The 14925-nt window shown below is 44.8% G+C and overlaps 1 protein-coding gene across 8 annotated transcripts in view; it reads left to right on the plus strand.

Annotated features, from left to right (window-relative positions):
* Window positions 1-14925, plus strand: part of TBC1D1 (TBC1 domain family member 1) — a 224150-nt gene that overhangs the window by 173397 nt on the left and 35828 nt on the right. For all 8 annotated transcript variants that reach the window (XM_082611481.1, XM_082611485.1, XM_082611484.1 and 5 more), the window contains one exon: window positions 13015-13200. In XM_082611481.1, the coding sequence (XP_082467607.1) occupies window positions 13015-13200 (186 nt within the window). The remainder of the gene's footprint in view (window positions 1-13014; window positions 13201-14925) is intronic.

Raw genomic sequence — 14925 nt, forward strand, 5'->3', positions numbered from 1 at the left:
AGGTGGGTCCCCCTCGGTGAGGTAACTAAGTTTAGATGAGGTCATGAGCGTAGAGCTTCCATGATGGGATTAGTGTCTTCCTTCCTGATAAGGAGACCCAAAAAAAAAAAAAGAAAAAGAAAAAAGAAGAGACCAGAGTTCTTTCTCTGCCGTGTGAGGGTGCAGCAGACCGGAGAGAGGGCCTTCCCCAAGCACCTGACTGTGCAGGTGCCCTGATTCTGGACTCGCAGCCTCCAGAACTGTGAGAAATGAATGTTTGTTGTTTAAGCCACCCAGTCGATGGTATGCTGTTTGAGCAGCCTCAGCTAAGCCCACTCTGCCCCCCGCCTCTCTCCTGGCCCCCCTTGTGGCCTTTGCTGACAGAGCGTCCTGAGATACAGTTTGGAAGCCAGCGCTCCGTAGTGCAGCCACGTCACTCTCACCAGGCCGCACTGTGACCCGCCTAACACCCTGTGCTGTGGTCCGGGGGGATTTGACGGTGAGAATGATGGTTTCCTCTATAGGCTTCTTTTCACTTGCCCAGTAGAACTGAGGCACAGAAAAGCCCCTGAGACCGCACACACCTTGCGCCGCGGGTGGGGTGCCTGGGGCTGTCCTGCTGGGAGGCCAGGAGGTCCTGGAAGCCGTGCGGTAGACAGATGAGTTGCTTTTGTGCAGATGGTTAAAGAACACGAGCTGAGCAATTGTGATCTTAGCTTTTAGTAGTGTATTTTTCTGTTTGTGTTGAGTGACTCCTGGGTCTATGTTTCTGACTATTTATGTTCATATCTGGAAGTTCTCTGGAAGGAAATTTATTATCACTGTAACAGTGTGGGTAGTCTATCTGGGTCAGCAGGGAGGGACCATTTTCTGAATGCATTTCTTAAGAAATGGTATTAATTTTAGTTTAAACAGTTGCCTTCGACAAAGAGAAAAACAAGATTTGGCTAGTGTTTGAAAAGCAAGGTATGTTACATTTAAAATTTTTATTTAATGGTCAGATCATCTATAATGGATGGAGTCATTGCTAAATTAATTTGAAACAATTTATTTAAAAAGGATCCCTGGGGCTTCCCTGGTGGCGCAGTGGTTGAGAGTCCGCCTGCCAATGCAGGGGACACGGGTTCGTGCCCCGGTCCGGGAAGATCCCACATGTCGCGGAGCGGCTGGGCCCGTGAGCCATGGCTGCTGAGCCTGTGCGTCCGGAGCCTGTGCTCCGCAACGGGAGAGGCCACAACAGTGAGAGGCCCGCGTACCAAAAAAAAAAAAAAAAAAAAAAAGGGATCCCTGTTCCCAAGTGTTATATAATGTGAAACCACCAATTAAGGTAAACCTAAATAGTATAACCTATTAGGTTATACTAAAGTAAGTGTTCCAGTCGTCGAAAACCCAGGATACCGGGTCCCACCCCAGTGTGTGATCTAGTAGGTCTAGGCGAGGCCAAGAATTTGCACTTCTGACAAGTGACCAGGTGATACGGATGTTACTGGTCGGCAGACCTCACTTTGAGAACTACTCCCGTGGACTGAACCCGTGGCCTGGGTTCTGGTGATGGTGATCCCATGTGCTGGTGTGTGCAGTGGGGTCAGGAAGACATCTCACCCTCAACACCCACAGTGAGGTCCAAGCAGGGTGGGCTTGGCCAGCAGCTATCGTCATGGAGAGTCAATCGTGTAAGTGACGCATGTTGGGTGGTCTGACCCCTTTAAAAAGAATCCATGTGGATGAGATCGAAGGGCTGAGGTAGCAGCTGGGGCAGATCGCCACGTGGTTAACGCTCTCGGAAACGGAACTTACTGACTGGTCATTTTTTCACCTCTTCTCTAGAGCTTCTGTAGGATGGCAGTCTTGCTTCACTAGCACAGGAGGCCTTCACTGTCTGACCAGACTTGTTTCTCACTCTCTGCGTGCTCTCCCCCGACCTCACCCCACCTGCACTTTTCCAGGGTCGTGTGGAACTGCTCGAAACTCCCCAGGAACTCACCACGGTGGGCTGCTGTAATTCCCTCCCTTCACAGGGGGTGGCCTTCCTGGGCACGCTGCAGGACTTAGGACGTGACCAGTCCCTCCACCACTGCCCCTTGCGCACTCCCCACGGAAGGGGCAGACTAGGGTCACCTCTCCTACAGGTGGGTCTTCCATCATGGCCCTCTGCGCTTACTTTGGCCACCCCTGTGGGCTCCTGTCCTGCCACTTGTCGCACTGTCACCCCTGTCATGGTGGCCTCCTCAGCTGTCCCCTTGGGGGACAGAAGTTGGTTTCATTTCATCATTGTTCTCGGGATGAACTAAACGATTGTTTGGTCCGAGAGGTGATCTACACCTTAGTGTGTAATGTGTCCTATAAAGCTTTATATATAAAATGTTGTGTATCTACCTAAATGTCAGATATCCACATATCTCCATATAGACAGATGTATGTAAAGTTTATATAAAGTTTTAAAATCGTTTTTCATGAACTTGAGAATAAAACTGTCGAAAAGAGCTGAGCCCCAGTCACATGGGCCTGGAATTGTGTGCCACATGGGGGCATCACTTGTTTCCTCCTCCTTCGGTGCCTGTTTTTCCTTGTCCCCTTCGCCTAGACTGTCCCCCTCGACTTCTCTCCCTTCTGCTTCACCTTTCCCAAGATGCTGCAGGGCTGCCCTGACCTCCTGCTTCTCTGAGCTGCTCTGGCGTTATCGTCTGTGCTCAGGGCAGTGATTGTCAGCCCCAGGGATGCCGTTCTCAGACTCTTAGAGGCTCGACTGAGGTTTGCCTCGGTGCTGAGGGAGCATAAAGGACCTGGCAGGGAGTGACAGGAGGAGACTTCCCAGACGTGACCTTGGAGCTGAGCTCTGGAGGAGGAAGTCAGCCACACAAAGAAAGGCCAGAAGGGCAGCCCAGCCACTCTTACAGCGGCTGGGCCTCTCCAGTGCTTCCTGCCTCTTGTGACCACAGGTCCTGGACACTCTAAGGTGGTGACCAGGACAACACTGTTATTTTCTTCGTAGAGAGTACGTGTCTGTCTTCCCCAGTATCCTTCAGTAAACCAGTTTTCTTTTTTATCCCCAGCCCCAGTCTGACTGTGGAGAAGTCTAAACAGCACAAAGATTTTGCCAGGTTTAGATTAAAGGAGAATAATGAGGATAAGAGCAGTTCAGCACATACCCCTGGCCGAGTACCCCCGGTGGAGCACTGCTGTCAGTGCTCTCAAGGGTTCTCATTTAATCCCTGCATCGGAGCCGCGGGACGTGGATGCTGTCATCGACTGTGGTCTCTGGATGAGGAGGCCGAGGCACGGAGCGGTCAGGGCCGTGCTGCTCTCCAGGTTGCTCAGTGGCAGCACAGGTGGAATAAGGGCCTTCTTCCCCTCTTCTGTGTTCATTCCCATCGCCCCGAGGCACTGAGATGAGCCAGTCCGGCTCCACCAGCAAACCAGCTCCATGTCTCAGGCCTTGGTCACCGAGGCTGTCACAACAGTCCTCACTTACTGGGCGGTGGTGAGGGTGAGATGTGTGGCTACTTGTAAAGCACGCTGCCTGGCACAGAGTAAGTGCTCGGGGTGAACTATTTGAGCCTCACTTTCCCCATTGGGAAGGGAAGGGGGGTTGAGCTGAGTCATCTTCCAGTGCCCCTTTCAGCCCTACGTTTCCGTGCTCGTGTGGGTGCTGACGATTTCCCTCACAGGCCAGGGGAAGGAAGGAGAGTGAGCAGGGGGTCCCCTGGGGGCAGGCCTGGGTCCTGGACTCACCCCCTCACCTGTCCTGGTGGCCCTGACCCAAGGGCCTTCGGTGGTGGTGGCTCTTTTCCACCTCAACGTGTCTCGTAAAGCTGCAGGAACCACAATTTGAAATTCAACGTTATATAAGTGGTAATAGAATAGATCAAGCTATGACGAAGACCAGCATTTCATATGCCGACTGAGGCTGAATGTTCCTCTTTATAGTTTTATTGTCTTTAATCAAGAAACGAGAGCCCTGACCTTCGGCCCTCCCAAAAAGTACAGCATTATTCCCTTTGCAGATACAAAAACAAATGCCATTCATTTCAAAGGATAATTTTTTTTTTTAATTTATTTTGGCTGCCAGGGGTCTTCATTGTGGCACACGGGATCTTTAGTTGTGGCATACGGACTCTTAGTTGCAGCATGCATGCGGGATCTGGTTCCCCCACCAGGGATCAAACCCGGGCCCCCTACTTGGGGAGCGTGGAGTCTTACCCACTGGACCACCAGGGAAGTCCCTCTCAAACGATAATTTTATCCAGTGCACTAAATAAAACTTCATGTGTCTACAGCCTTTTCTTGGTTCTTTTCAAGCTTATGTAGGCCTTGACTTTCCCAGGCACTACCTCCCCCCACGGGGGTGCTTCTTGCCTGTGCTCCCAGCTCAGCCCCGGAGGGAGGGAGGAAGCTGGGGGCGCTGTTGGCTGGCCCCCCCGGCTCCCCAGGAGTGCCCGCTGTGCGCCTTCCCTTCAGTCATCTTCTCCGTGCCTCTGTCTGGCTCTTCCCCCTGGGTTTCCCCCCACCCCCCGTCCCCGCCCTGCGCCTTCCTGCTTCCCCTAGAGCTGTGAGCTGTTGTCACAGCTCCTCGCCAGGCTGAGTCCAAAACGCATCTTAATAGAGCCTTGGAAACTCACCCCAGATGGCTAATTTGGGACGGCATAGGGATAAAGATCTGCAGGGCTCTTGCTGCTGTTTTTAGTTTCTGCATTTCTTGTCTGTTTTCTTAAAAAAAACTTGTGTGCCTGCTTCCCCATTACATCCCCTCACCACCACCACCCCGCTGCACCCCGTCTCACGCAGAGTTAGTCTCGCTCTTCTGTCTTCAGAGCTTATCCCCCAACCCTAGCACTTTTTTTTTCACATTGTTTCATAATAGCCCTTCACTTGTCGGATCCACCGAGCTCTCCATTCCCTGCTGGCCGGGATATCTTTCCAACGCTAAAGAATGCGTAAATGAAATACATTTTCTTTTGAAAACTGTAAAAACCCCAAATCTTCCATAATTCCCACTAATTAATACCTAAAGTAACCAGGCAGTCATTGCTGTCTGTAATCTGGGCCTGACCATATTCTTCTCTTCTGTTTGCACGGGCACCATCTGGTCATTAGCAAAATGGGTCCGTGCATGATAACTGACATTCACCTGCATGCCTTGTGATGCTGCTCCCTTTACCAGACATGGCGCCCGTCATTTCCACCTGTCTGAATTTTTACTTGTCCTTAAAGAACTACTACCAGTTCCTAAAACCTGATGCTGATAAGAAGAATGATAGCTGACATTTTATTGAATGCTTGCTATGTGCCAGGCTTATCTTTTTTTCCACATGTTTGCCTAATTAATGCTCACACTAATCCTCTGAGAGGCACTAGAATGCAGATTTTGCAGATGAGGATACAGGTATAAGGTGTTCAAGCCACCTGTTTGAGGTTAAGTAGCTAGATGAGTGGTGGAGCAGGGATTTGATCGCAGGTATCTGGCTCCAGGGCCTATGCCCTTGACCTGATACACAGGAGAAATTCATTTTCTTTGCTGAACTTCTAGAATACTTTCTTTGTATTTCTCAGCACTTGTGTACTTCTCCCAATCACCCTGTTTGTTATTTGAGGGACTGTGGCATATTCATATCTGGATTTCTAGCAGCAGGTGAAAAAAACTTAAAAATATTTCTTTTAAAGAAAGAATGTGGGCTTCCCTGGTGGCGTAGTGGTTGAGAGTCCACCTGCCGATGCAGGGGACCCAGGTTTGTGCCCCGGTCCAGGAAGATCCCACATGCTGCGGAGCGGCTGGGCCCGTGAGCCATGGTCACTGAGCCTGTGCGTCCGGAGCCTATGCTCCGCAACGGGAGAGGCCACAACAGTGAGAGGCCCGTGTACCGCAAAAATAAAAATTAAAATTAAAATTAAAAAATAAAAAAAGAATGTTGGGCTTCCCTGGTGGCGCAGTGGTTGAGAGTCCACCTGCCGATGCAGGGGACACGGGTTCGTGCCCCGGTCCGGGAGGATCCCACATGCCGCGGAGTGGCTGGGCCCGTGAGCCATGGCTGCTGAGCCTGCACGTCCGGAGCCTGTGCTCCGCAACGGGAGAGGCCACAGCAGTGAGAGGCCCGCGTACCGCAAAAAAAAAAAAAAAAAAAAAAAAAAAAGAATGTTATTATTTAAAAATCATGTTTTCCTGTAGCTAGACCATCATATAATGCAACTGTAGAAAAATAGCGAGGTTCTTGTTTTTGGGTTATTTTCCATAAAACATCCAAAGCAGTCAGAGTTGAGTGTAGAGAGATCTCGGGTAAATGAATCTGTTTGTTTATGACTTTTCCATGTGCCGCTGCTGTTTCCCAGGCACGGGATATGGCAGGGACCGCAGAAATCTCTGCTCTCCTGGCATCTATGCTCCATTGTAGTAGAGGTAAAGTTTGCACTTTGTAAACAGTTTGACAGCATTCATTCGAGGACTGCCTGTTTCTCTCTTAAATCTACACATTCATTTTACTTTGTTTTTTTAAGAAATTTTCTTCAGCTGTTGGTAACAACAGATGCTGCAGATGTTAATCCTTGCTGTTGTTAACTTTTCTCCAGAGATTTAATGTTCAGTTTTAATTCTTGTTTCCAAGGCCTATTCATGTCGTTCAAACAGAAGTTTGAGAATAACTGAAATTTTAAACGTTTTCTTTTTCTTCTGGCATGGGAGACCAGGATTTTTCAGGAGGGATAGCGAGAGTTTTAAACTGCTCTGTTGTGGGATAACAGAAAAAAGCGGCATATTGGAGAATAAGGATCTGTCTCTTCATTTTCTTCCTGGGGCTCCTCTTTCTTACAGGGCACCTGACGCGTGATTTAATGTCATATCTTTAAAGGGAGGAGAACTGCAGTTCAACCTTGGTATCAGTGTCTTGTGAAAGCACAGGAAAGGAGCCCTGTATTCCAGACTTTGCAGAGCCAGAGGCTGGACAGATGTGAGGCCGTGTGCATGTTCCTTTTCCTCCTGCCCCGTCACACCAACAGTGTGATGTCACGCTCTTCCCCACACACGCGTGTGCAGGGAGGACACAGCAGTTGGAGAACAGTTCGGCATCTGCGATACTGACACACCAGCAGAGGTCATATTTATGACTCTATTGAGAATGTCACAGCAGTGATTTAGATGCAGGCAGGTGTCTCTTAGGGCCCCTGAATTATGGCTGGTTTTAAAATTCTTAGAACCCACTGAAGGCCATTGTTTCTGAGAGTCTACATAATTTAAGCCTTCTACATCCTGTCATTACAGGAGATGTCAGAATAGTAAAAGCCAATCCCAGGCTGACCTGTTCCTGCAACCCTGTGGTTTTGTGGCTCTGCAGACTTTATAAAGCTGGCTTTCGGTGCCTGTGGTCCCCACAGTTGGGGCAGTTGGCGGTGAATGTCATCTCTCACATCTTGCCCCGAGGGACTGGAACCCAAAAGGTGTACGCATTTACCGAGGTTTACAAAGAGGGGTGGGGCAGCCCCCTGCTCAGCCTCTGCTGCACTAAGGCGCGCTCTTCCACCTGAGCCTCTGGCTGGCTGCCTCTCAGCAAGAATAGAAGTCGAGGACAGAAGCCAGAGCCCCGCTGTTGTTCTGGAGAATATTAGAAACAGCAAAGCCTTTCTTAGACCACTGAGCACATCACATCCTGGGTACATATGAGGGACTCAACAAATACTAGTGTAAATGGCTTAGGAATTATCCAAGTTAAAACAGTGAACATATTTATTATTAGAACAAGGTTCTCAGTCAACAGCTGTCCAACATTTTCACGTTGTTATCCTCACCCTGCCCCTCCATTCAACCCCCTGTGTACATGAGTACACATCTCATAAGGCTGCACCCCAAACACGTATGCACACGCACATGTGAAAGAGGACTGATCACAGAGCTGTAGCCTTGTCCCATATCTGGGTCTTTTGGCATTGATAAGATTAGCCGGGCCACATTTAGAATAAACAGATATTTAACTAGCCCCCTCTTGTAAATTACTAACTACTTTGTAACTAGGCTACTCTTAATATGAACAAAAGATAGTAGATTTTTTAAAATTGTTAATTATAGACTATAACATCCGTAATTGTTACCACATAAAATAAACTTGGGCAAAGGGGATATATTTTACCCCTTCCCAGGGTTTAGGAGAGAGTAAGTGATTGGTATTTTATTCTGATTCAGGTTCTCACTGGGGATGATTTTGTTCCCCCTTCTCCCCAGGGGACATTTAGCAATGTCTGGGCATTTTTGATTGTCACTGCTGGCATGGGCGGATATTATTGTCGTCTAGTAGGTAGTGCCCAGGGATGCTGATAAACATGCTACAGTGCACAGAACAGTCCCCCATGACAAAGAATTAGCCAGCCCAAAGCGTCAGTAGTGCTGGGATAGAGAAACCCTGCTGTAAATTGTTAGGTTTATTTGCTGACCTTTACAGTGGATTAGCCTTTATTTAGTTAATTCAGAGGTGAAATTAACACCAGTGCTCCTAATCCATCTTTGTATTCTGCAATGGGCCTTGGTACCCTGACCAAGATTGGAATGAGCTCTGACCACGTGTGAAGGCCTGAATTCAGGCAGCTGACAGCAGCATTTGGACTGTGTTCTAGCAGTCACAGCGAAAGAAAGTGAAGAGCTGTCATGATAATAAGTACATAACGTTATGTGAGGGAGTGAAGAGTAAAAAATGAGATGTGGAGCCCGCTGTTCTGAGTATGTTTTGAGACCAGCAATAGTGGCATCACCTGGGAACTTAATGGAAATGCAGACTCTTAGGCTCCCCTCAGACTGAGTCAAAATCTGCATTTCAGCATGATACCCACGCGATGTTTGTGCATCTGAAAGTTAGAGGCACTGGGTAAGCATTTTTTACTTTGGAGGAAAGTATACCTTGGTTCAAATTGTGGCTCTGACTCTTAGCAGAGGTGTGGCCTTGACCGTGTTACAAAACCTCACTGCACCTTAGTTATTTCGGCTGTAGAAAGGGGATAACATCACCTATCTCATGTGGTGGTTGTGACACCTGTCATGTGGTTGTGATGGTTTACCATCTTTCAACAGCCAAGATGGGAAAAGAAGAAAACAAAACAAAAAATAAAGGGAAAGGGCTCAAGTAGAAGACTTCAAGCTGCAGAGTAGATTAAATAAGATCTGTGCCGAGGACCCATCACATGGTAAGAGCTCAATGAACTGAGCCGTGATTAATAATAAGAAAAAGAAGGCAAAAGTAGAGAACCCTAGGGAGGCAGTTTATGTCTTAAACCTCTCAGTCGTCATCACCAAACAATGCTTGGACTCTTTGCAGATCTAATTTCTCTGACTAGGAAAATAGCAAAACCTGGAGCTTCATAAGCTTCTATAGACTGTGGTTCTTGTCATCAGCTTAGTTGGCAGAGAGTAAGTAGATCCAGGGACCAAACAGCCAAAACTCCTAGACGTGTTCCATCAGCCCAGCCTGAGGCACAGCTGCTCTGTTTATTGCTCTGCAGTTTGAAAGTTAACGTAGTAGGAATTTTCAAGACACGCGGGAGGAGAAAGGCTGAGGCAGACAGGAAAGATGCAGTTTGAGGAAGGAGGCTAGGAGAGATGAGCCCTCATCTTACTGGCAGGGTTTAAGAATGGGAAGGAGTCTCCAGATTAAGTCCACCCGATGCTCTGTTGACGGGACGGTCCCTGGGTTCTTCCTGTTATACACGTGAAGGTCCATTGAAATGCTGCTCTAACCACCACTCCTGCGCCTGCCACATCGGCCCTGACAGCTCACAATAATCACTTTTTGGGAACAAGAATATTTTACGAACCAGAGGGAGTGTAAATACTTCCAGTATGAGATAAAACAGAACTTGAATCATAACTGCAGGGTCCAGCAGAGTTTCAACAGCCAAGATGGTAAAAGAAGAAAACAAAACAAAAACAAAATAAAGGGAAAGGGCTCAAATAGAAGACTTCAAGCTGCAGAGTGAGATTAAATAAGAATACTGACTAAAGTTCCTTTTGAAAAAGGGATTAATTTAGACTATATTGTGTTCAATAGTGAGTAATCCTGAGTATACAGGTTGTGAGGGGTGACTTGTCTTCTAAGTGTTTTGCAAGAGAACATTTTTTAATCTTTGATTTAAATCAGAACAGGTTTGCATTTTCTTTAATTTTTTGATTATAAAAATGTTTATTATCACACATTTAGAAAATACAGGAAATACAAAGAACAGCAAGCACACCAAACCCAGTACCTACCTATCTCTTCTTTTATTCAACAATTATTTATCAAGCATCTGCTGGGTGCCAGGGACTGCTTGGTGTTGGACAGACCCCCGTCAACAAGGTGGCAAGGTTCTAGCCTTCTCAGAGCTTACAATGTTGAGTGACTAAATTTTGATGCGTTTCCTTCCAGTATTTTTTTCTGTGCCCTTAGTGAATATGTGGTAGCAAACAATAAGAGCTAATGTTCACTGTATTACTGTGTGTTGGACCCTGTTTTAGGTGGTTTGTATGGTATGTATTAACTCAATCCCTATAACACCACTATGAGGGAGGTGCTGTTATTCCCACTTAACAGATTGGGAAATTGAGGCACAAAGAGGTTAAGCAACTTGCTAAAGATCACAAAATCCATAAATGCAGAGTCTCGATTAAAAACCAGGCAGCCAGGCTCCAGAGCCTGACCTATTAATCACGGAACTGTACTGCCTCTCGTAATACTTATAAAATTGAGATCATACAATATAGACAATTTTAATTCTTGCTTTTATATTGACCATTACACGTGAGCATCCTCCTGTAACGTGCATAAACGGTCTATTTCTTACCTCCAAAAGAAGCAGAATTTTAATTCATTTGTTTAACAGGGTCATAATGAAATAAACAAATAAAAATGTGATGATAAGCATTTAAATGCTTACAAAGATTATAAGGCATTCTTAATGGCTTATCATTTGTTTAAAGATCCTGTACTTTCAAGAGGAGTTAAGATGGACAAGTTACATTAGGAAATTAAACATTTTGTAGCTTGTACTTGATTTCATAGCAGGAAAACAAACCCAGCTTTAGATAAAGAGCAATGGTGATGACTGTTCTATAAATTAGTCATAACATGGAATTGTGTTGGAGATGTTGAATGGAAGAGATAGTGTATTGTCTTACGGGGGTGGGGGTTGTGAGACTCAGGTTGCCTGTACGGGGCTTTTCACGGCATGTGTTAAGAATGCATTGTGTCAGATGAGGTCCACTTGTGTGTGGGGACTTCGCTAGTTTCATAGTGAACCGGTGGGATGGTCTCTGTGCGTGTCCGTAAGGTATTAGTGAGATACAACAACACTGTACCAGCAGCAGAGTGTCTGCAGTTGGGAAAGCCACAAATTCCTGAACTGTAAAGAGATTTCAACTAAGAAATAGAAATTTGAAAATTGATGGCATAGGAAACATTTGAATTGTAGGCATATCTAAATTGTAGGGGTATCTACAGAAAGCATGAACTTATTCATTGTCTCACCCTGGGCAAATTACTTGGCTTCTCTGAACCATAGTTTTCTCCTCAGGCTAATACTTGCCTTCTGGAGTTGGCATCAGGATGAAATGAGTCTGTCCATATAAAACACCTGGCATGGTGCCCAGCACTTGGTAGAGGATTTATTAATGGTCACAGTTACTCTTGGCTGTTAAGTAAGTTTTAATCTTTTTTAAAAACACCTAGCCTTATATACAACACAGTGGTTAAGAATGTACATAAAAGCCAGACTGCTTGGGTTCCAACCCTGGCTCTATGATTTTCCAGCTGTGTGGCATTGGGCAAGGCACGTGAACTCCTGTGCTTTAGTTTGCTTCTCTTTAAAACTGAATAGTTACAGTACCTACATGTTAGGGTGGTTGAGTGTTAAACAAATTATTATATATAAAACCCTCAGAACAGTCTGGTATAGAGCACTGTATGAATGCTTGCTGTTGTTATCAATAATACACTCATTAACTCAGAAGAAGATAAAGTATTATACCTTACAAAGTAGATATCTTTGAACATTTCTTCAGCTGATGCGACTTTTGCTTATTACTATTTGGTGTATAATTTGTTTGATGTTTGTGGCTCAGGTGTAGTTTTTTCAGTGCATATTAAAACTTGATTTTTAAATTTGGTGATACCATTGTGTAATATCTGAATGAGCAGAATTTTCTGATCAGGCACTATGTTTAAATATTAATTTTTATTGAAAAATGACCATTCTGGATGTGGTATATATGTGTACAATGGAATACTATTCAGTCGTAAAAAAGAATGAATTTTTGCCATTTGCAGCAATACGGATGGACTTGGAGGGGATTATCCTAAGTGAAATAAGTCAGACAGAGAAAGACAAATAATGTATGATCTCACTTATGTAGAATCCAGAAAATACAACAAACAAGTGAATATAACAAAAATGAAGCAGACGCACAGATAGAGAACAAACTAGTGGTTATCAGCGGGGAGGGGGAATGAGGGGGAAGAGGAATAAGGGCTACAAACGATTATGTATAAAATAAGCTACAAGGATATATTATGCAACACAGGGAATATAGCCGATATTTTATATTAACTATAAATGGAGTATAAGCTTTAAACATTGTGAATTACACAGATTAGAAAACAAACTTATGGTTACCAAGGTGGGGAGGAAGAGCGGGATGAATTGGGAGATTGGGGTTGACATATATACACGAATATGTATAAAATAGATAACTAATGAGAACCTACTGCATAGCACAGGCAACTCTACTCCGTGCTCTGTGGTGACCTAAATGGGAAGGAAATCTAAAAAAGAGGGGATATATATATGTATAACTGATTCACTTTGCTGTAGAGCAGAAACTAACACAACACTGTAAAGCAACTATACTCCAGTAAAAAATTAATTAATTAAAAAAATAATTGTAAAAATTGTGAATCACTGTATTATACACCTGTAACATATAATATTGTACAGCAACTGTACTTCACTTAAAAAAAAGAAAACAAAATAAAGAGGAAGAAAAAGGAAAAAAAAGAAAAATGACCATTCTGAAATGTCCTTTTTCCTCCTCAGATTATTCAGAGCTGGGAGAGCTTCCCCCACGATCTCCTCTAGAACCAGTTTGTGAAGATGGACCCTTTGGCCCTGTCCCAGAGGAAAAGAAAAGGACATCTCGTGAACTTCGAGAGCTGTGGCAAAAGGCCATTCTACAACAGATACTGCTCCTCAGGATGGAGAAGGAAAATCAGAAGCTGCAAGGTTGGTTTGCCATTTTTTATATTTAACAGGCCTGATGTTGATTTAATTGGTCCTGACTCTAAAGTGAAGCATATCAGACATAAGTGTGTTATTCTTTAAAAAAAAGAAAAAAGAAAAAGGCAAGGTACTCTAACATACATACATACACACATGCATATTAAATACCTGTTACTTTTCCAAAGCAAAGTTAGTACTTTTCACTATCTGGAGATTTAATGATAATCTCGCCAATTATATTAAATTAAGTCTTCTGAGAGACATCCTTCAAGTGTAAGCTTTAACTCTCTGAAAAGTGTTTTTTGTTTTCCTCTTTCTCTCTCTCCCCCTGCTTTGTCCTCAACCGTAGTCTTTGCCTGGTACTAGGTATGAACTGATCCTACCTAAATCATTAAAGTTCATAACCTCACTCTATGTGTGTTTTTAGTGAGTGGCAGGCAGCCTGAAAAATAGAGAACTAGACTTCAAGTTAGCTGAGCTCTACCTGTACTGATAACAAAGTTTTATAAGGACAGACTCATTTAATCCTGGTGACAACTCTAGAAGGCAGGTGTAGCCTGAAGAGGAAACTAATGCTCAGAGAAACCCAGGGTTATGTTAGTGTCAAAATAAGCCATGAACTTTGAAAGTTTAGATTCTGTTCATTTCCTGTTTCCATAGTCATTTGAACCAATAAATATTTGCAAAGTAGCTAAGGAGCTGAGTTGTATGTACCCTGGGTGGTATACTGCAAAGAGCACGGGTCTTGGAGTGCAGAGAGCTGCCTGGATATAAAATAAGGAGGATTTTGGTTGGGAAATCTGAACATACTCTTTAAAAGGGAGGCTATACAAGTAGTACATGGTGGCCCTGTCCAGAGCAATTTTGGAATTAACTTTCTCCTTGGTTGCAGAGCTTCATCTTTTATTGTGTTGTTTGTATAGAGCTGAAAGTTAAGACACCAAATCTGGTGAATAAGGTTCATTGTCCATATAAGTATGTCATCTTTGACCAAAAACAAGAGTCAAGTACAAAGTAATAAGACCTTTTGATAAGAGGGTAGTTGAGCAGTTGGAATTGTCTACTTATGGGTGTAGTGGGCTCTCCAGTACCCAGTATTGAAGCTGAGAGAGACGGCTCATCCCATGAGGCTGCTATGGAAGGGGATGCCATGGTGAGGGGAGTTTAGAGCAGTGAATGCTAAGTTTTCTTCCAAGTCTATTTTTCTACCATTTTCTTGTATGTTCTTGAAGGTAGTTCTAAAAGCAGATGTCTAAAAGAGATTTAGTAGTGACGGCATCGCTGAGTGTTCCATCGACTAAATGACAGCTTTGGAGCACAGCGCTTATAATCATGTGTATGTTGGTGGGGATTTTTGTTGAAAAGTAAAAAGGCACTTACATTCATCATGTAGGTCATAAACCTTAATGCTTTTCCTGGCCAGTCTTCTTGCAGATGGCAGCTACGGAAAATCAGGGTGTAGTTCTAAAGTGGGAAGGGTGCTGGCTGGCTTCTTGGGAATGTTGGGAGGAATCGTGACTGTGACTGATGAGACAAGATCAGGTTGCCACAGTGGCAAAGCTTTTGTAAAGCCTTGTAAATGGTGACCAGGCAGACTAGAATGGGCAGGGAAGAGTTTCCTAAGGTACCTGGAACACCTTGCTCTTGTTCACTAGCCCTTGCCAGCATCCTCATTTGCTGCTTCCTTGTTTCATCCAGCAGAGTTCTGTCCTGTGTGGTCTCTTATTT

This window comes from Mesoplodon mirus, assembly GCF_964341445.2.
Source record: "Mesoplodon mirus genome assembly, chromosome: 2".
Classification (NCBI taxonomy): domain Eukaryota; kingdom Metazoa; phylum Chordata; class Mammalia; order Artiodactyla; family Ziphiidae; genus Mesoplodon; species Mesoplodon mirus.